The sequence below is a fragment of the Zea mays genome, chromosome 8 (genome assembly GCF_902167145.1).
Source record: "Zea mays cultivar B73 chromosome 8, Zm-B73-REFERENCE-NAM-5.0, whole genome shotgun sequence".
Taxonomy (NCBI): Eukaryota; Viridiplantae; Streptophyta; class Magnoliopsida; order Poales; family Poaceae; genus Zea; species Zea mays.
Genome location: NC_050103.1, coordinates 64,904,146 through 64,926,794, shown reverse-complemented (window position 1 = coordinate 64,926,794; position 22,649 = coordinate 64,904,146). Strand labels below are relative to the sequence as shown.

The window sequence follows — 22,649 nt, the reverse complement described above, 5'->3', positions numbered from 1 at the left end:
AGAATCACTGGTGTGTCCTGTTCATGATCACCAATAGTACGCATAGTATTAAGGTGTTGTCCTCCTTGATTTACTGTCATCCTCGATGCCTCAAATATGGTCTGATCATCAACCCCCGGGGCCCTCAAAGCTGCTGGTGGAGTAATTGCATCTACAGCAGTAGTTGATTCTGTATGCGTACTTGCATCTGACGCTAACTGGTTCCCTCCTTGTTGTTCTTCCTGCACCATTGTTACGATATCCAAGCATTGGTTTGGTCGATGAATAGACGTCGGCGTCGTATACTCACTTATGGACTTGTTACCCCATGGCGCCGCCATCTTCCAGAGCAATTACACCCTTCACCCAGCCGCGCCCTATCAAATGATGCGTACTGTCCACTTTTTTTGGAAGATTATGATTATTTTCCCTGTACCATGCGTATATCCAATATCGTGGACGCGAAATTCACGACGCATATCCATTATCTGCTGAATTTTAGGATCGTGGCCGCGCTGATCGTGGGCGCTCTGATCGTGGGAGTAACAGCCATTTATGCGCTTTTATACATAGATTTACGGTGTCGTAACTGTCTGTTTAAATGCGCTTCCCCAATTTACGGGTTACACGTCACCGACCCACGTTCGAACAAGTGGCCCACGTCGGTTTACGCATATTTGTATTAGCTATTATAATTGCATAATTGTAGTGCATTAATGCGGGCCGCCTGGATAGGCCCATTCGGTTCGACCAGGATCGACTCGTCTGGCTGGCGCTCCGCGCACCTATATGAAGCTCAGGGCTTCCATTACCATCGCTATATATATATATATATATATATATATATATATATATATATATATATATATATATATATATATATATATATATATATATATATATATATATATATATATATATATATATATATACATCAGTCATTTCAACTATGGACAGGACAAGAGTATGTTTACGCCCACAATCGTGCATGCGAAAAGCTCGTCACTGAGGAACTTGTCACCTTCCAGACGGCATTACCATTTTATAGGAGTTGAACCGAACTGAACTGCACGACTACCAGATCTAATCAGGTAACGGTAGTAGTATATCATTTTGTAGGAACCGATCAGTATGAGAACTAGTATCTGATACATGGCAAAAATGAGACATGTCGGAACTAATCGCGCTGTCCATGCAATGCAACCAAAGCCAACACAGAAATCTACGCCAAGCCCACTTCCAAGCGTCCAAAAATCTACCATCCATCACGCTTTTCCTGACACCACATATCTTCCATCATCAACAAAATGCAAGAGAGAGATAACCGCCACTGAAAAAAATGGCACTTGAGCACACCCTGATACAAATGGCCTGTGTAGGCAACTGGTCATTTATCAATAATATAAGAACATACCCATGGAAACACTAAATCTCTACTGCTCCTCATCACAAATACTTGTGACATCCCAATGAAAGCCACTGGATAGAAGATGACCGACAGAATTAAGATAGACTCCACCAATACGTTACATTGTTACAGTTGTCTACAAACAGACAAGCCACATGGTTTCTTCTTTTACACAAGGAGATTCAGCAATATGATAGTGTGTACACACACTCAGAAGAATCAGGTGCAGATCGAATCGTAGAAGCTAGAAAGTGCTTGGTTATACTTCAGCCTATTCTTATAATCAAGTAATATGGGCTCGGTTCTACGATAATTGTTTAAAAAAAATGTCTGGAGCAACAGGTAGCCATATATAACTATTTATCTATGAGCAAAAAGGAGCAACAATCAGGTGCTGGTCAAAGTATCTCCCAATTACCTGAGCACATAAGAGATGTGCAAAGTTTTAACTCTTCGAACCAAATTGCTAACCGCTGGAAGTTCTAGAATATACTGACCTCTACCCTCTTTAATCGAAGTATATGTACTTGGTTCATTTGCTAACTTAACCGTGATACCATGAAATTCGTAATGTCTATTTATTTCTCTCGCCTATTAGTCTCAACCTAAGCGCAAACAGCAGAAGCAGTAATGTTTTGCTGACGAACACTAATCAAGGTAACAACTTCACTTATAAAGAAGAGGAAAACATTAGTCAATTGCTTGATAGTGATCAATATTAAGTCACATAGCAATAACCCAGCTAATAAATCCATAGATGATAGATCCTCAATAACAAATTCATAGATGCACACAATATATTCGTTTGATAATCCATTCAGATCAACACATCTTCAATTACTAGCGATATAGCCTAGCAGTCAGCATATCATCCAACAAACATCTCTACAAGCATCAAGCTGTGAGATACATGCAAACAATCATGCATATTTCAAATTTGCAATAAAAAAACATCTCAGGCATCAACTAAACAAAGTAGCACCATCTTTCCTCTAACAGTACAAACCATCCAAGTCATAATAATTCAAAGTCTGGAATCAGGTGCAACTCAAAAGACCAGACAAGAACTCAATTATCCCTCATGTTTGTGTTCACGACTCTTATTATCATTGAAAACTTCAGAAAGTAAAGGTACGTGCCATACATGTTCATCTAGTCTATTATCCAGCTGATAGTAAAGATACTACTACTACGACTCCAGTGACACTAACAAAACGGTTAACCCATTCTCATATAGGCCATAGCAGCAGATCAAAACTTCCGCGCAACGGACCACCAGATTACCTCTTGAGGTTGAACAAGACCACTGCGATGCCAGCCGTGGCAGCTGCTCCAGCAGCCGCGGCAGCCACCAGTGCGGGAGGCACCACGCCCTGATCCTTAGGCGTCCCGGCCCTGGCAGCAATAGAATCACATCCCTCTTCCACGCCCTTGCCCTCGGCAGTGGCGGAACCCTTCAGGGTCTCGATCTCCTCCTCGAGGGCGGCCTTCTCCTGGTACGCGGTCTGCAGCTGGTCCCCGAGCCGTGCACCCCTGCGCATCTCCTCCTCATGGCTAGCCTTCTCCGCGGCGAGGAGATCCTGGAGGCGCTCGACCTCGCTGCGGAGCGTGGCGGCCTCGCTCTCGTTGGTGGCAGCACCTTGCTCGGCGGCGGCGACCTCCTCGCGGGCCTGGGACACGAGAACCTCAAGGCGGCGGGACTCGGAGGACAGGAACTGGTTCTCGTGGCGCACGGCATCGAGCTTCTCCTCCAGGTCGCGCTTCGCCGCGCGGAGGGACTCGATCTCGTCCGCCGCGTCGTGGAGCTTGGGCGTGCCGTCCCCGCCGTTGGTGGAGAAGTCCGCGGCGGCGGCGGTGGGGGAGGCGAACGTATCCTCGCCGTTCTCCATCGGAAACCCTCCTCCTCAGTACTCACCCTCTCTCGCGGCGGCGCGGTGGATGCGGTGCGAGAATGGAAATGGGAATAGAAAAAAAGATAGAGAAGGTGTGGACTGTGGAGAGAGAGGTACCTTTGGGCCCACCTGTAGGCCAGCGAGATGCTGCAATATCAGATGGTAATGGGTACCAAAACCGGAACGTGTTTTACCCGATATATAAGCGGCTATAAGATAACTTTTATACCACAGGTACATTAGTAGACAACAATCTCTACCCATTAGGTAACGGATACAGGTGGATACTATCCATACTCGCATACCATGTATAGAATATATATGTATATTATTATTATTATTATTATCTAATAAAATCTATCTTAGTTAAAATAAAAACCTTCTTTGACTATTGTTTATTTACTATCAAGTTATATAATTATATGGTTTGTTATATTTTAAGATAAACTTATTTTTTATATTTATTTGATATTTTGAATAATCAAAATATTATAATTTGATATCTTCTTAGCGGGTACTAGGTTATCCGACGGATAAAATTACCCATACAAGTATGAGTATATGAGTATAGGTAGATTTTATACTCCGTGCGTATATGGATAACTAACCGACGACAGGTATGTACACATTGGCATCACGGCTCTCACCAAAGGAATAAGGGATGTCGATGTTCCGATCGGACGGCGTGGAGAAGGGACTTCAGATCGGATGGTTGAGATAAGACGTTGGGGTTCGGCGTTGCACACACGCGGAAAAGAAGAAGCTCGATTCGCTGTTTTCTGCCAGAGCACACCGTGGACGCCGTCCCCGCTCAAGTGAGGTTCGGAGCTCAGAGCCTTGCGATCTCTCGGCTGCGCGCGCGCAAGATGGTGAGATTGGCGCTGTGATTTCCATTTATTCTTGGTTGCGAGGATCTGTGGCCTTCTGTCTGTGTTTGAATCTTAGGGTTTAAGTTCTGTTTTAGTGGGAAGATCACGTATCTGATGGGCTGCGGTCTGCGATTCCCCTTTGTGATGAGTTGTTTGATTACTTACTCATCCTGATCCCTGTTCTTATGCTTAATGCCTCGCTCGGATTCATTCCCTACTGGTTTAGTTGTCTGAGAAAGCACAAGGAGACCTGCGCCCAATCTAGTTTAGCACTCTAGACTGAGCAGTTGATGTTTTGAATACCTTTGTCATTGTTCTGGTTCAAAGTCCAAACGATGAAAATTACTGAATAACGGGGAAAATTTAGTGGTTTTGCGAGCTTTAGAGATGAGCTGGAGTGTTGTTATTTGAAGCTGCTCATGCAAGCTTCCTGAGAGTAATTTTGAGGCTCGTGTTCCTTTCATACCTTGTCGTGTTGTGTGTGCCATGTTCATATCTGGTACTCTCTTCGTTCCAAATTATAAGATGTTTTGACTTTTTTTAGATACACTCTTTTTACTATGCATCTAGACATAGTGTATAGCAAAAGCTATCGATTAGAAAATACCAAAACATCTTATAATTTGGAACAGAGGCAGTATCATTCTGTTAGGGTTGGAGGATTCCTTCCATCTCTTCTGTCGTGTTTTGTGTGCCTTTATATCTTTTTTTTTCTAAAACGAGCAGTAGAACTTCGCATTAAATATATTAAGAAGATAGAAGAAACAACAATGGTCTAAAGAAGACCAGAGTATAGTGTAAAAAGCAAAAGAAAAAGGAAAACCCACCTTACGGTGGCCAGAAACAAAAATACACATAAACATTTTATAGAAGACAGCCAAAAGACGTCAACAACTGCCCCTAAACTAAGGCCAGATGGTGCACAAATCTTTGGCACCTGCCAGACACAACCTCTGAGCATCATCTTTGATGTTCTGTATAATTTGGTTGCCACTAGGAGCATCCCCTTCAAACACACATTTATTCCGCTGCTTCCAAAGCCACCATGCCACCAACATCACAAGGGAGTTAATCCCTTTGCACAGCACATGAGGGACCTTGCCCTCCAAATTAGCCCACCAATCTTGGAAAACCAAATCAGCCCTTGTGGCGGAGAAATGCCGCAGATTAACCATGGAGAAAATCCTAAACCACACTTCCCTAGAGAAGACACAAGAAATCAAAAGATGTTGCACTGATTCATCCTCTTGATCACAAAGGGGGAATTGAACTGGATGATCACAAATGTGTGCCTTTATATCTAATATCAGCCGTTCAGCATGTCTTCCTTTACCTTTGAAGGATTACTTCTCTGATATTTTGTGACAGTCTTCCATGTCATTTTTGACTCACAATTAGAAATTGTTAGAGTAAATCAGTATTAGTCGACTTCTTTTTTCTTAAATATTTTCATATTTCTGTTTAACTTGGTATTTTAAGGAAAGGAAAATATCTTAAATTCATTTGAATTTAGGCCATTCAGATGTATTGATTGGCTTTTGATATGGCACAAGCAGGAACAGATTACTTCTATCCAGTATCCACAGCCATACGCTTTTGTTGGTTCACTTCTGATGGAATTATACAATTTTGTTTGCCAGGCTGACCCAGAATTGGAAGCTATCAGGAAGAGAAGGATGGAAGAACTAATGGCAAAACACGGTGGCGGTGGGGTAAGATACCAAACTCTCTATGACATAAATTGAAGCTGTCACATACTCACATGTAGATCTCCTTGCTAACACAAGTGCTTGTTTTGGTGCTCCTCAGTTGACTGACTTTTGATCTAATGTTAACTTTTAATTAGGCAAATCAACAAAATGCAAGCCAACAAAAAGCTCAGGAAGACGCGAAACAGTATGGTCTATTCCTCCACCATCTTCTCCTAAATGTTACAGCTCATCATCTCAAGCTATGTTCTGTGGAACCTGGCAAATACTGAATTTGAATCTAACTCTCTATTAGGGAAGCTGAGGAACGCCGACAGATGATGCTTGCTCAGATATTATCTTCTGAAGCCAGAGAAAGGAGTAAGTTCTTGTTATGGATGTCATGTCTTATTTATATATGTGCTTAATACATTTAAAAAAAGTAAGGTTTGAATGGCTGCTCAAAGTAAGGTTTTTTTCTTGTATGTTTCATCTTTTATGTGTTTTTAGGGAGCCTTGCAAGTCTGCCCATTAAAGTCGGATGAAATACTTCACAAAAGTTCTTCTGTTAATTTTTTTCTTGTATGATTGCAGTCTGTTAATTTTTCGCTTCTGAATTTTAGTTCCTGTTCTTTGCTAGTGGAAGTTTTGGAGTGAGGTCAGCAGCGTTATGTGGCTAGGGCCTGCCCTATTCTGTGTTACTGTTTTGGTTTCCAATCATGCTGTCATGGTTTCCGGTCTAAGCAAAGTCACTTAGATTGTAACTGTGCCTTACAACCCTGGTGTTTCCAGCAAATGTTTTTTTTTTTTTTGCTTTTTATAAAGCAGGGGAGAAGCCTTTGGTGTGAAACTGGTATGTGTTTCAGCTGTTGTGTGCTGACCCAGTGGGTGTATATTCCTGAAAAGACCTTTATAGTTGCTCTGTCCACATGGTTAAAGTTGGAGATCATCAGTATTCTTTGATGAATCATCACATAATTTCCCTCATATTTGGCTATTGCATCAAATAAGAAAATGTATGTGGGGATTAGGAACATAAGTTTGGTGTGGAGCATGGATTTTTTGTTAGTGATGTTTGCCATTTCAGACAACTTACTTTGCTGAGTGAAATATTCTCTGTTGTGTGTAATTAATGATATGGTCTAAGATGAAAATGTTGCTAATGTAGAGCAATCAGCACAGATACTTGAAGGGCTACAATGATCAAAATACTTAATGTAAACATTTGAATATCATAAAAACTTCATGTTAGATATAGATTTTTTGAATATCATAAATGTTTGGCTACTATTCAAAGTATCCAGTCATAAATCTTCTGAATAAAGTGTATAACAGTTGAAATGGGGGGAAATGAATCGTAATACAATGCTTATTTTTGCATGAATTTGACAGTCTCCCGCATAGCTTTGGTCAAACCTGACAAAGCAAGAGGGGTGGAGGATGTTCTGCTGAGAGCTGCTCAAACTGGTGGAATATCTGAAAAGGTAATAGCTAATCACAGATTCCTTTGTCCCATTCTGTATTTTTTTAGTTTTTGATGCTTCAAGAAGTCCATAAAGCAATGATATAAATTGCTCTTTTTTTTTGGGGGGGGGGGGGGGGTGTTGGGGGTCCAGGTGTCCGAAGAAAGACTTATCTCCCTTCTAGAGCAAATTAACACCCACACAAGCAAGCAAACCAAAGTTACGGTATGTGCATTTTAACAACCTTTTATGACACTATTGAACAAGCTGCTGTGCCTCGTACACTGCTATAAAAACTGATTTAGTTTTCAGCAGAAACATGCAAGAGATTTGCTTTTGTCAGAACAAGCTAGTAGTCCTGTTAACTCTTGTTTGCCTTGCAGATTCAGAGGCGTCGAAGTGTCCTTGACGACGACGATTAGACGCGACCTGCAAGCTTTGCCTCTGAGTGCATGATGATGGGCTGGTGATTGATTGATTATAAGCTGTACCGAACTTGTTTGCTTAAAGACAATGATCTGATGCGACTGCAAACAGCCATCAAAACTTGGTTGTATATGATCCGATGTCTTGTTGGTGTACCCCCGTTGAGGACAGTCGATGTATTGGCTGTGATTATCCCTGAAACACTGTTCTTCCTTGAGTTATAGTATTTATTAATGGGTGTTCTATCTCCACGCCGGCCCTGTCAACCCATTTTTCAGCTCTGGTTGCTTTGCTTGCGAAACAAAAAAAAATGGCATGTCATGGTCATGGTACGGTGCTGCATGGATCCATCATCATCCTGATGTTACAGGCAGTCAGGCACAAGCATCCAACGAGAGCACCTAGAAGCGTCCAGACCACAGACCAGAGCGGCCGGCCGGCCACCCCCACAGGCCACAGCCCAGGGGGACGAGTGGGCGACGCCAATCCCCTGCCGCGCGCGTCGCTCGAAGCGCACGCCGCATGCGTCCAGGCCCCACCGCCCATGCCGGCGCGGCGCCACCCGCGGGCCACGGGAAGGCCAGCGGCGTGGGTGGCGTCCCAGTCCCAGTCCCAGTCCCACCCGCGCGCGCATGCTCATCGTCATCGCAGTCGCGGGCCAACAAAGCGCCAGCGGTGGTAGGTGCGCGCGTTGGTAGAGCACGAGTGAATGGATTGCATTGCAATTGCAACAGAAACCATAGCCTCAAATGGACCGTTGCTAACAATTAACCAGTTACCCAATTACTGGTACACGAAAAAATATATATATGTATTTATGCATGCATGTATACGACGACAGCAGCTCCCGGACCGTACGGCTTCATTCCCTCCCTGCTCGCTTCGCTTGCGACTGACCATGGCATCCTTGTCCTTCCACCTCCACGCACCGCCGCATCCACACCACCTCCACGACGCGCGCACCGACTTGGAGCCCCAAGTCTCGCGGCGGCGCTTGGCGGTGGTGGACGCCTTGGATTGGACTACATCGGTGGCGAGCCAGAACCACCGTGGAGTTGCGACGGCCTGGAGTTTGCATTGCAGGCGGAAAATAGGAATTTATGCTAGTTAGTAACATATATATATATATATATATATATATATATATATATATATATATATATATATATATATACTCCCTCTGTCTTAATTCATAATTGGTTTGACTTTTAATCCTACTTTTATTTTTTACCAAAAAAATAAAAACTAAAAGTATTATATAAAATAAAGGGAGAAAGCATTTAATTTTTTTCCAAAACATAAAATAGTGCTGGTCAAATATCACGGCCGAATGGAGTGGGGCGCCTTTGCAACGATACGATATGATTGCATTGCACGGCGAAGGACCAGGCAGGAAAGGTCCATATACATAGGACGTGCAGATCGTGTAACAGTGGCGAAGGCAAAGGCAATTGGTTTGCCATCAAGGCCGAAATGGCCCACGCAGACACAGATCTTGGCACGCGTGGTACATCATCTGAGTGGATTTATGGGCGCGCACTCCGTACGGCAGGACGACGGCATCAATGCGACACGCGCAAAGAAGCACGGCAGCGCGCGGCAGCAGAGGCCAGTGCATGCATGCATGCTCTACTAGCTAGACCAGAGTACAGTGCACTGCTCTTGTGTCTTGTGCAATGTTCTACATCTCTTTGAAGCTTTAGATCGTCCCTGCTAGCTAGCTAGCTAGCATCCGAATAGAAATGCTACTAAACTGAACACGAAGTATTTCCGACGCGACATGCTGACACAGCAGGGTTAAGTGCTTAGCTGTTTCCTTCGTTAAATCATCAACACTTTGAACTCAGTGCTAGCCAAAGGCTTCGGAAACCAAGAACCATCAGCATCTAATCTAGCTAGCTATCCATGAGCGCTTCTTTTGCTATATAGCAGTAAGATATGCTTCTGCTACCTTGTGCATGTGTTGACACAATGCAGGAAAGAACTATAGTTCTAGTATATTCAGCGCTGTTATAAAAAAGCCATTTTTTGTAGAAAGCTAGCTAGTACATTCGATCTACATGCGCATGCATCTAATAAGTCTTTGCTCTAAGTCAACAAAAACAATAAGAACTCATAACTAGCCAAATTATAGATTCATAGTACATTCTACATGCGCATTCAAACATTTGTTCTAGTTAGCAAAAAAAAAAAAACAAGAAGAACTTGTGTTCTAAAGAACTCATAGCCAAATCATAGATCCCTCCACAGTCCACACCATGCATGATGAGAAGTAAACGAATATCTGCAACAGAACAGGCCGGATAACAGAAGCAGGGACGAGTAAGTACGTAACTGACCTGCTGGTCTCCCCGCCGAGCCCACGGATGTCCGGGGGCAACTCGGCGGCCTCGCCTCCCTTGTCTACCACCGGCATTGCTGGCGTCGTCTCTCCTTGCAGGCGCCCTGGCGGGCTTGGGGCTTCCAAAGGAGCAGCGAGAGAGGAAGCAGGCTCCAAACCGCGGAGGAGGAGAAATGAGAGCAATTAAGCTGTGGAGTGAGTGAGTGAGTGAGGACAGATAGAGAGGGAGAGCGGAGGAGGCTCGTGTGCCGCTTTACTGGTAGCTCTGTACGACGCAGTAGCAGTACGCAAGGAAAGGAGCCAAAGGATAAAGGAAACGCAAGGGAGCAATGGCTGTGTGTCAGCTATTATTTCTGCTTTTTCTCCGGCCTGCACAGTACATCTTTGTATGCTTGCTGCCACGGCGCACCGGCTCTCTCTCTCTGTCTGTCTGGAACTGCGAGTGTTTTTGGACAACGTAGTAGCTTGGTTTGATTTGAGCCGGCGCTGTCAGTCTTATCAAGCGGACGCAACTGCAAAAGCACGCCATCGTGTCACATCACCAGTCAGTCGCCAGACGACGGCGAGGGCCCACTCACCATGGTGGGGGACCACCTGCCAGAGACAAGAGAATCTTCTTCGTCCGCTGCCCGCCGGAACTGAACTCGGCTGGGCTCGGTCCAGTCCAGGACTGTTTAGCTTAGCGTTGCTCCTGATTGCATTGCCGCAGCCGCTGCTATGCTACTGCTAGCTCTTCGTCTCCTTCGTCCACCATCTCAGTTCAGGCAGGCTGCTCGCGCTCTGCGCGATGGCAGTTCCGATCCAGTAGTGCGTGCTCTACAGCTCACAAGCATGGCCACGCACGCACACGACCCGACCGCGTGCGTACCTGTCCGTGCACCATTGGCTTGCATTGCATGGATGGTCCGTAGTATCTCACTGTTTCAGGACCACGCAGTATTAGCGAAAGAAGCTCCTCTTTCCGGTTTGTTTGCCTGACTGTCTTTGAACGTGAGGCATGCGATGCGCGCATGCACGGTGTGTGTCTGTCTGCCATGCCTGCGCTTGCGCTGTGCGTGATGACCGAGCGGCACGCAGACAACAGTCACAGAGTCGGAATGGCTTTGGCTCTGCCTGTCTGTCCTCCTCCTGGCGCCTGCCGGCGGCAGCTGCTTGCTTTAATCGTGCGTGTCTCAGGAAACGGGCAAAGGACCGCGAAACCGGAGAGAGAGAGAGAGCGAAAGATACGCCTGCTTCCCTTCCTTTGAATTTTGGCTCCGTCTCTGCAGCGGTTTTGAACCGTCCTTGGGTCTCTCGTGTACTGTATGCTGTGACGCTACACTTGCGACGGGTCCCACGGGGGACAAGTGAGGCCGTCTCCCACCTCTTGTATTTCGGTCTCGTCTTATTTCAAACTTTACTTTATAAATAATATTGTCTACAATATAAAACAGTACTACTTTACACTCATATACACAATCCACTATAGACATCCTTAAATTTAGTTAGAGATCAAACGATTTAAGAGGGAAATGAACTAATTTCTCTCTCAATACCTTCTAAACCCAAAGATAATTTGTAGTGGATTAGAGGCAAAATCAATTCATTTTTTCTTTCGATCCCCTACAATACCTAAGAAGATTTGAATTTTCAAACTAACCCTTAGAGCTCGTTCGATTAGAAGTGGGCTGAAGTAGATTAAATCCGTCACTAGTTAAATTGAATATAAAAGAATTTAATCTCATCTGATGATCCCTGTGCAAACCGAATAAGACTTTAGATTTGTTGATAACCAAAAGTATGCTAACATAAAAATCCGATTCTTCCAATAGGTTTATGGCATCAAGAAAATATTGGGAGAGAAAAATAGTGCCACGACATCAAAGCTTAAGCGAAAAGAACAAAGAAAAATATTCGGTGTCTTGGGCTGCTGGCCTAGAAACTCTGTGATATATATATATGTGCATTGTCTACAAAGTCCCACAATCATTTACCTTACATCGTATTTTAAAAATGAGGCAGAAGGAAATTTGCATTTCTCCTAAGATTGCATTGTCTTCAGAAATTATGATAGATGGAGGGAGTAACTAACTCATTATTCACTAACGTTCAAATACGTGCTGCGTGATTCGCAAGAATAAAAAACGTTTGCTCTAGTTGGAGAGAAAAATCGATCTACCGCGGAATCCATGGGTGTGGGAGACGATGACTTTCGATATACTGTTATATATCTCTACTAAGCATCAATAACCATTATTTCCACCGTCAACATTTTTGAAAAAAAAAATCATTTTTTCTTTAGTTAACCCGCGGTCAATAATGTCAGGAAGTGGGGCCAAACGGTACTTCGAACTTGGAACGAGCATGAAGAGATTAACGAGACATTTTTCTTTTGAGTTTTTTTTGGGGGATTGGTCGCGCAAGATCTTTGGTCTTCCCCCGGATACCGATGAAAAAGTGGGTCGTTTCTTATAGACTCGCTCAGAATGATTCTTCTCTATCTATAGTTCGTGGCCTATTAGAAGTAGATTGCAGTCGGGTTGATAATAATTGAATGTCATTACTTCGTCGGTCCAAACCAAGGAATCCGTTTGAAATGTTTTAAAATGGATATTGTTCTCTCTTTGATTAGGGATGCTATATGAAAAGAAGTGGATTTGAAAAAAGGAACGAAATGGCTAAACCGGAACTGCTAGAGGAACGCATTTTCAATAGCATAACTTGGGCTCCTAGAATATGGGGCCCTTGGGACAATCTATTTGATTGCAGGGACATGTACGCTGAATATGACTGGGGATTTTTCTATGGGTATTGGAGCGGGTCCAAGCAGATTAAAGAGGATGAGTTGTCAGAGACTGCTATTTATTTGAATTATTTCTAGTATATTTATCAGCTATTGAACTTGGGTATGCTCTTTCCTTTTGACGAAGTAGAATTGATTGTGATACGATGAGACATAATGCAATAGAAACAAGAATAGCGTACAAGTTACCTTATCATAAGGGTCAAAGCAAGCCTTTTAATTCAATTATTTATTCTCACATTAAAGAATGAATCAAATCTCCCCAAGTAGGATTCGAACCTATGACCAGTCAGTTAAGAGCCGACCGCTCTACCACTAAGCTACTGAGGAACAAGGGGAGATTCGACCTCCTAGACTTCAACTCCCGCTCTCAACCCATGAACAATATGGGTCCGAAGCTTCTTTTGTAACTCCCGGAATTTCTTCATAGTGGCTCTATGCCATGCCTCATTTCATAGGGAAGCCCAAAGTGGCTCTATTTTATTCTATTTCACTTCTTAGCACTTTCTATCATTTAATATCCATTCCTTTGGTCTTATTGACATAAGAGATGTCATTTATAGTCTATGTCTTTCTATATATGGAAAGTCAAGAAATTTTCATCGAAACATTGAGAAATTGTGCATGTAGAAAACTCTAAAGAAAGAAAAAATGGAGACTCATGCCATGATTTTCAAATCTTTTCTACTTATGTAGTCTAAAGTAGTCTAAGTTTCTCGATGAGGATAATTAATTCGGTCGTTGTGGTCGGCCTCTATTATGGATTTCTGACCACATTCTCCATAGGTCCCTCTTAGATCTTCTTTCTCCAATCTTGGGTTAGGGAAGAAGGAGATATTTGCAACTACTGGCGGTTTCATTATGGAGCAGCTCATGATCTTCATATCGATCTATTATCCACCTCTGCATCTATTCTTTCTTAGCTAAACGGGTGGAAGATCCATCCAATTTGGTTATATCATGGACTCAAAAAACAGATCTGAATGTGACTAAAATGCACGATCTTCACAGGTATTACTTTTCCTGATACCTAAACCTAAAAGGTGGAATAGCGATTTTCGAACCATTTCCTATAAGAGAATGGTTTCCATTACTTTGAGAAATGGATTCTATATCAAACCTTAGCTCAGAGGTTAGAGCATCGCATTTGTAATGCGAGGGTCATCGGTTCAAATCCGATAGTCGTCTTTTTTCTATCGATGTTCTATGAACAAGAATTTATCTTTTTCACCGAATAAAATGGGGAATCCAGGGTCTATTATGTCGTTTTACCTTACAACTTTGCTAGATACAAAGCATAAAAATAGATAATATATATACAAAAAAACCAGATGTTGATGAAATTCCATTTTTGTGTTACTTTAGTAGATTTTACTCAAATTCCCTCTTTTATATTCAAGATATTTAATACAATGAAAAATTCAAGCACGATTCCCCATAGAAATATGTACATAAGGGGGATCTATAGATAATAATGTTGTTCGGACCTGGAGTTTCCCTATATACAGATTAGGGAAACATTTATTCTTATTCTATTTTATTATGACATTCAAAATAATGGGGGATATCGATTTAAGAGTCATTCACTATTGCGATTCAAAAAATATTATATATATATATATATATTATAGTTTTATTATAGCAATCATGGAATCCATATTCTGTTTACTGAATCACATGAAATTCTAGGAAACTCCACATATGTATTTCATATATGTATTTCATACATATGAATAGAGATGATTTCGACGAAAGTTCGAATTTAGCAGGGGTTGAAATGGAATAAAAATGAATTGATAAAATAGTCCTAGAAAAAATTTCTGTCAGTTAAACTTTATGATATTCTAAAAGATTGGATAGCAAAGATTTCTCATTTTATCTCCTTTCTATGAAAGGAATAAAGCCATAAGAATTTATAAGCACTAGAAAGTTTGACTTTAATTTGATTTAGAATAGCACACTTAGTTTCTTTTTCAAAAAGAATTTGAAGGGTCTTTTTTGTTTCATAGTAGTAGAATTGCTAGAAAATAAAGGATTTCATTGTAGAATCCTAAAATAAAGATAAAATACTTTATTTTAAGTACTTGCCAATCTAGTTATCCACCTATCTACATATCCTTTCTTTTATCGTAATTGCACTTAGGTGGGCCAAGAAGGCCTGGCTATAATATATATCAGAGCAAATTACCTCTTTTTTATTCAAGATATTTAATACAATGAAAAATTAAAGCATGATTCCCCATAGGAATATGTAAATCTCCCCATCCACCGGTCCACTATAGACATCCTTAAATTTAGTTAGAGATCAAACGATTTAAGAGGGAAATGAACTAATTTCTCTCTCAATACCTTCTAAACCCAAAGATAATTTGTAGTGGATTAGAGGCAAAATCAATTCATTTTTTCTTTCGATCCCCTACAATACCTAAGAAGATTTGAATTTTCAAACTAACCCTTAGAGCTCGTTCGATTAGAAGTGGGCTGAAGTAGATTAAATCCGTCACTAGTTAAATTGAATATAAAAGAATTTAATCTCATCTGATGATCCCTGTGCAAACCGAATAAGACTTTAAATTTGTTGATAACCAAAAGTATGCTAACATAAAAATCCGATTCTTCCAATAGGTTTATGGCATCAAGAAAATATTGGGAGAGAAAAATAGTGCCACGACATCAAAGCTTAAGCGAAAAGAACAAAGAAAAATATTCGGTGTCTTGGGCTGCTGGCCTAGAAACTCTGTGATATATATATGTGCATTGTCTACAAAGTCCCACAATCATTTACCTTACATCGTATTTTAAAAATGAGGCAGAAGGAAATTTGCATTTCTCCTAAGATTGCATTGTCTTCAGAAATTATGATAGATGGAGGGAGTAACTAACTCATTATTCACTAACGTTCAAATACGTGCTGCGTGATTCGCAAGAATAAAAAACGTTTGCTCTAGTTGGAGAGAAAAATCGATCTACCGCGGAATCCATGGGTGTGGGAGACGATGACTTTCGATATACTGTTATATATCTCTACTAAGCATCAATAACCATTATTTCCACCGTCAACATTTTTGAAAAAAAAAATCATTTTTTCTTTAGTTAACCCGCGGTCAATAATGTCAGGAAGTGGGGCCAAACGGTACTTCGAACTTGGAACGAGCATGAAGAGATTAACGAGACATTTTTCTTTTGAGTTTTTTTTGGGGGATTGGTCGCGCAAGATCTTTGGTCTTCCCCCGGATACCGATGAAAAAGTGGGTCGTTTCTTATAGACTCGCTCAGAATGATTCTTCTCTATCTATAGTTCGTGGCCTATTAGAAGTAGATTGCAGTCGGGTTGATAATAATTGAATGTCATTACTTCGTCGGTCCAAACCAAGGAATCCGTTTGAAATGTTTTAAAATAGATATTGTTCTCTCTTTGATTAGGGATGCTATATGAAAAGAAGTGGATTTTGAAAAAAGGAACGAAATGGCTAAACCGGAACTGCTAGAGGAACGCATTTTCAATAGCATAACTTGGGCTCCTAGAATATGGGGCCCTTGGGACAATCTATTTGATTGCAGGGACATGTACGCTGAATATGACTGGGGATTTTTCTATGGGTATTGGAGCGGGTCCAAGCAGATTAAAGAGGATGAGTTGTCAGAGACTGCTATTTATTTGAATTATTTCTAGTATATTTATCAGCTATTGAACTTGGGTATGCTCTTTCCTTTTGACGAAGTAGAATTGTAGAACAGATTGTGATACGATGAGACATAATGCAATAGAAACAAGAATAGCGTACAAGTTACCTTATCATAAGGGTCAAAGCAAGCCTTTTAATTCAATTATTTATTCTCACATTAAAGAATGAACCAAATCTCCCCAAGTAGGATTCGAACCTATGACCAGTCAGTTAATAGCCGACCGCTCTACCACTAAGCTACCGAGGAACAAGGGGAGATTCGACCTCCTAGACTTCAACTCCCGCTCTCAACCCATGAACAATATGGGTCCGAAGCTTCTTTTGTAACTCCCGGAATTTCTTCATAGTGGCTCTATGCCATGCCTCATTTCATAGGGAAGCCCAAAGTGGCTCTATTTTATTCTATTTCACTTCTTAGCACTTTCTATCATTTAATATCCATTCCTTTGGTCTTATTGACATAAGAGATGTCATTTATAGTCTATGTCTTTCTATATATGGAAAGTCAAGAAATTTTCATCGAAACATTGAGAAATTGTGCATGTAGAAAACTCTAAAGAAAGAAAAAATGGAGACTCATGCCATGATTTTCAAATCTTTTCTACTTATGTAGTCTAAAGTAGTCTAAGTTTCTCGATGAGGATAATTAATTCGGTCGTTGTGGTCGGCCTCTATTATGGATTTCTGACCACATTCTCCATAGATCCCTCTTAGATCTTCTTTCTCCAATCTTGGGTTAGGGAAGAAGGAGATATTTGCGACTACTGGCGGTTTCATTATGGAGCAGCTCATGATCTTCATATCGATCTATTATCCACCTCTGCATCTATTCTTTCTTAGCTAAACGGGTGGAAGATCCATCCAATTTGGTTATATCATGGACTCAAAAAACAGATCTGAATGTGACTAAAATGCACGATCTTCACAGGTATTACTTTTCCTGATACCTAAACCTAAAAGGTGGAATAGCGATTTTCGAACCATTTCCTATAAGAGAATGGTTTCCATTACTTTGAGAAATGGATTCTATATCAAACCTTAGCTCAGAGGTTAGAGCATCGCATTTGTAATGCGAGGGTCATCGGTTCAAATCCGATAGTCGTCTTTTTTCTATCGATGTTCTATGAACAAGAATTTATCTTTTTCACCGAATAAAATGGGGAATCCAGGGTCTATTATGTCGTTTTACCTTACAACTTTGCTAGATACAAAGCATAAAAATAGATAATATATATACAAAAAATCCAGATATTGATGAAATTCCATTTTTGTGTTACTTTAGTAGATTTTACTCAAATTCCCTCTTTTATATTCAAGATATTTAATACAATGAAAAATTCAAGCACGATTCCCCATAGAAATATGTACATAAGGGGGATCTATAGATAATAATGTTGTTCGGACCTGGAGTTTCCCTATATACAGATTAGGGAAACATTTATTCTTATTCTATTTTATTATGACATTCAAAATAATGCGGGATATCGATTTAAGAGTCATTCACTATTGCGATTCAAAAAATATTATATATATATATATATTATAGTTTTATTATAGCAATCATGGAATCCATATTCTGTTTACTGAATCACATGAAATTCTAGGAAACTACACATATGTATTTCATATATGTATTTCATACATATGAATAGAGATGATTTCGACGAAAGTTCGAATTTAGCAGGGGTTGAAATGGAATAAAAATGAATTGATAAAATAGTCCTAGAAAAAATTTCTGTCAGTTAAACTTTATGCTATTCTAAAAGATTGGATAGCAAAGATTTCTCATTTTATCTCCTTTCTATGAAAGGAATAAAGCCATAAGAATTTATAAGCACTAGAAAGTTTGACTTTAATTTGATTTAGAATAGTACACTTAGTTTCTTTTTCAAAAAGAATTTGAATGGTCTTTTTTGTTTCATAGTAGTAGAATTGCTAGAAAATAAAGGATTTCATTGTAGAATCCTAAAATAAAGATAAAATACTTTATTTTAAGTACTTGCCAATCTAGTTATCCACCTATCTACATATCCTTTCTTTTTTCGTAATTGCACTTAGGTGGGCCAAGAAGGCCTGGCTATAATATATATCAGAGCAAATTACCTCTTTTTTATTCAAGATATTTAATACAATGAAAAATTAAAGCATGATTCCCCATAGGAATATGTAAATCTCCCCATCCACCGGTTGCTATGCCCGTGTGCTTGGAGCACGCCATGAAAGTTAGTGAAACTTGCTTTTCCATAGAGGTGCATGCGCTACATAAGAGTAGCGCATTTGTTGAGCTTGCTCGTCTGCGTTGGCCTGCAGCGCTCGTAGACGCTCGTGCATAGAAAAAGCCAGAGTCGAAGGCGCTGCATGTGCGACCTCCCTGTTCGTGAGCCTATGCTTGTGCAAAAAAATGGCGAGCGTTGTTTTCACCGACCAACTGAATCTAGTTGCACCCGGTAACAAACATGCACAAACCATTTATCAAAGTATGTGTCTGCATAGCCCAAAGTCTCGATAGTTAGCTTTAGGTCGTTGTGGGGGACAAATATCCCCCGGGTCCACTAGAAGGCGAAAACTCTGCTTGGGGCCACATGCCAGTCGCCCCGCAGGGACGTCGCGTCGTGGGCTAGGCAAAGATAACGGTGGAAATGGGCCGACCCAGGAAGGCAATGGGCCCATGACCGGGTTACTCATGGCTTGGGCGTGATCCCGTTGAAGCTGTTCGCTTTACCCACGCCCGACGTCCTCGAACTCCGGGGATAGCCCAGAGCGGAGGCGCCGTGTTTTCCTCGGAGATAAGTGAAGTCTGTTCGCTATTAGCTAGGAGATAAGCTGGAAGAGTGTGATCAACATGTACTCGGGAAGTGCCCTACGGTTGTGTATATAAGGCCAAGGGGGATCCCCATCATTTTCATCTTATTAGCACCTCACCATTCGGTAGACACCACTTGTAAACACCTCCCTCATACAGAGTCACCTCAGGAAGTAGGGTGTTATGCTCCTCAAGCGGCCAGAACCTGCTGAAAATCGCTCGACTCTCTCTTTCTCGTGCCCCCGGCACGAACCATCGAGTTACAATCCACGACACTGTCCTACCCAAAAGCACCACGAGGGTACCCCCGGGTGTGCGGTCGGACACTAAACACCGACAATCAGCATGCCAAGTAGGGGGTGTGTCGTTGATCAACTAAACACCGACAGGGTGGCCATCATCTTCAAGAACAAGATCACCTTCAGCCCGAGAGCTATTTTCTGCTTTGGGACCATCTCGTGCATAGCGGACATAGAGGGAACTCTGCACCGCATAGTAGCTCCACCCAAGAAGAAACCCTCCTCAGAAATTCCGCGAGAAGCTGAAGTGAAACCGCGAACCATGCCCCCGCTCATAGCTCGGGAGGGCGTGACCCCGCGCAAGTCAGGGCTCAAAAGCCCCTGGAGGATGGAAGGCCAGTCAGTCAGGGCCTCTCCAACTCGGAGAACTCTGTTGTCCACCTCGCTTACTAAGGAGTGGACATGGATCACTCGAAGAAGGGAAGTGGATGTTCCCTACCGAGGAAGGAAAACACAACGAGCAATCCTCCCAACACCTCCGCCCTCAAAGGAGGATGAGAAGAGGCACACCACCGTACCTGCTCCTTTCTACCCCGACGTCCTTTTCATTCAGGGGAGATTAGAGTCATCGCCCATCTCTAATGATGAACCCACCATGCAGGGGGAGGAACCTCCCCAACGCGATGCTCGGCGACGGAGAAATAGGCGCCGGAACGTACGACGACATCACAAAACCGGAGAACGGGATCCAGCGCAACCCGTCTCTCGGGACGAAGCCTCAAAAATGGGAGAAACTCTCAATGAAAGAGCACATCGAGAAAGGCGCAACTCCCGCCGCCGCGATCGTCGTTAGGCTCAAGAACGAGAGCGGGAACTAGCTGAACAAGATGCTAGACTTCGACGGGAAAATCTGCTTCTTGCCTGAAACTTGTATCCCGACTTCGCCCGAGCATTGAACACGTCGAGTGAAGTTGGAGGAGTACTGGCACAGATAGCCGATAGCCTCCCACGGACCCCAGACACAGAGGGTTATCGGCGGCTGCTTACTCAGGCGGCCAATTATCTTCTACCTCTCGCTCACACACCGAACGACCTACGTCATGCCATTAACAGCCGACGAGACGCGTGGAGCAACATCAGTGTTTCACAGGATCATCGGCACGAGTATGAAATAAGGCACAGGGAAGAATACGACTGAGATCATGGTGTAACCCGGATCGAATCAGCGGCAGCCTCCACCAAAAGTCCATTCCAGGGACGGTCGAGGCTACCTAATACTGACTCCCCTCCCCGGGATCGATGGCATGATCATCGACAAGAGGACACGTGTGGAGTCTCCGCGCTCACTCCTCGCCTCCGGGCCATCCAATGCCCCCCTAATTTCATGGTCTCCAACGTCGACAAATACAAGCCTAAGTAGGACCATGGAGGCTGGTTGGTCGTCTATACAACCGCCGCCCAGGCTGCTGGGGCAACGGAGGACGTCATGACGGTGTGCTTGCCCATGTTCTGGGGCAGGACACACTGCAATGGCTATGACACCTACCTCGACACTGCATCGACGATTGGGGTGACTTCAGCTGCCGGTTTATCACGAATTTCGAGTCTCTCTCCGATAAATCGGCGCAGCCATGGGACCTCAAATCCATTAGGCGGCAGAATGATGAAACTCTCCGACTGTTACCCAAAAGATTTCAAACAATGAGGAACCATATTCCTGAAGTCACTGAGGTGGCTGTGATTGAAGACTTCTATTGGGGATCCAACGACCCGGCCTTTGTCCGGGCCATACTTCAAAAACACCTGCCACCTCCGAACAACTGTTTAGGGAGGCGGACGTCTACATCATCGCAGATGAGCGGGCCTAGGACCTCATTAGAGGCACAAAGCCCGTACCGCCTGCACCATGAAGGGACACAAACTAGCAACTAGACAAACGCTGGGAGAAGAGACCTCGCGAGGAGGTGCACACCATCGGGCCACCTGCTGCTCGAGCCCACGGCGCACCCCACGGAGGGGTACGAACACTGGACGATATCCTCGACTCCCAGTGTTCGTATCACAAGGACATGTGGCACACCCTACGGAACTGTAGAGATTTCAAAAATTCCATCGGGCACGACCGACCGTCCCAGCCACTACCACCTCCCCCACCCTGAGGAGAGCCTAGCGAACCTAGGCAGCATCAGTAGTAGGAAGGGAGGAGAGGTGGAGCTTTCCCACGCGTTGATAGGGAGGTCAACGTCATATTCGGAGGCCACGAAGCATAAGAAAGCAGAAGGCAACAAAAGCTTAATGATCGGTAGGTTCTAGTGGGCACAAACAGTGCTCTAGCTCCTTACCGATTGTCGGAGCACACAATATCCTTCAGCCAAGCTGATCAGTGGCTTAACTTCGATCACCCCGGCAAATATCCGCTACTCGTCGATCATGTGATCCAAGAAAGCCGGGTAAAGAAGGTGCTAGTGGATGGTGGCAATAGCATCAACATCACTTTTCCCCGAACGCTCCAGGCCCTTGGAGTCACCATCGACGACCTCACTGAGTCAGATACTCCTTTCTTCGGCATCATACCGATTAAAGGGGAGTACCCACTGGGACACATCTACATGTCCATCACCTTTGGAACCCCAGAGAACTACCGAACTGAGTTCCTGAGGTTTGAGGTGGCACGCTTCGATTGCAGATACAACGCCATCATTGGAAGACCAGGATTGGCAAAATTCATGGCTATTCCACACTACCTGTATATGATACTCAAGATGTCAGGACCTCAGGGGGTCATCACCGTGCGCGCTACTTCCAAGGCACCGCAGAATGCTTTCGAGGTGCCATTCAGACGGCTCTAACTGCCGGGCCCCCGGTAGCCCTTCTCGTACAGGCCGATGGCAAGTTGCTGGACGAAAACTTCATGATCCCTTCGAATGAAGCTTCGGCTGCGACCTCTATGCGTCCGACTGAAGAAACTAAAAGGATCAATATGTGATTCTCTGATGAACGCAAGAGTGCAATCATCAATTCCAGCCTCGATGAGATATAGGAAAGCGCGCTCGTCCAGTTCCTGGAAGGCAAT

The 22,649-nt window shown here is 43.1% G+C and overlaps 2 protein-coding genes, 1 long non-coding RNA gene and 2 other non-coding genes across 5 annotated transcripts; 1 reads left to right on the top strand and 4 right to left on the bottom strand.

Annotated features, from left to right (window-relative positions):
• Nucleotides 1-2,355: 2,355 nt before the first annotated feature.
• LOC100191935 (VIP1 protein) lies at nucleotides 2,356-3,306 on the bottom strand. Its single transcript, NM_001137359.1, has one exon. It carries the CDS (start codon nucleotides 3,274-3,276, stop codon nucleotides 2,668-2,670), a length of 609 nt encoding a protein of 202 aa, NP_001130831.1. The 5' UTR covers nucleotides 3,277-3,306; the 3' UTR covers nucleotides 2,356-2,667.
• A 629-nt stretch (nucleotides 3,307-3,935) lies between these two features.
• LOC103635288 (programmed cell death protein 5) lies at nucleotides 3,936-7,957 on the top strand. Its single transcript, NM_001352153.1, has 7 exons — nucleotides 3,936-4,148; nucleotides 5,789-5,860; nucleotides 5,995-6,044; nucleotides 6,153-6,217; nucleotides 7,229-7,320; nucleotides 7,453-7,524; nucleotides 7,683-7,957. Exons 1-7 carry the CDS (start codon nucleotides 4,146-4,148, stop codon nucleotides 7,719-7,721), a joined length of 393 nt encoding a protein of 130 aa, NP_001339082.1. The 5' UTR covers nucleotides 3,936-4,145; the 3' UTR covers nucleotides 7,722-7,957.
• Nucleotides 7,958-8,420: 463 nt separating this feature from the next.
• LOC103635289 (uncharacterized) lies at nucleotides 8,421-10,533 on the bottom strand. The gene is made up of 2 exons (XR_557274.4): nucleotides 10,065-10,533; nucleotides 8,421-8,790 (listed from the first exon to the last, which is right to left on the bottom strand). It is a non-coding gene; the product is annotated as an uncharacterized lncRNA (long non-coding RNA).
• Nucleotides 10,534-13,106: 2,573 nt separating this feature from the next.
• On the bottom strand, nucleotides 13,107-13,178 carry TRNAK-CUU (transfer RNA lysine (anticodon CUU)). The gene has a single exon. It is a non-coding gene; the product is annotated as a tRNA-Lys (tRNA).
• A 3,531-nt stretch (nucleotides 13,179-16,709) lies between these two features.
• On the bottom strand, nucleotides 16,710-16,781 carry TRNAN-AUU (transfer RNA asparagine (anticodon AUU)). Its single transcript has one exon. It is a non-coding gene; the product is annotated as a tRNA-Asn (tRNA).
• Nucleotides 16,782-22,649: the final 5,868 nt, after the last annotated feature.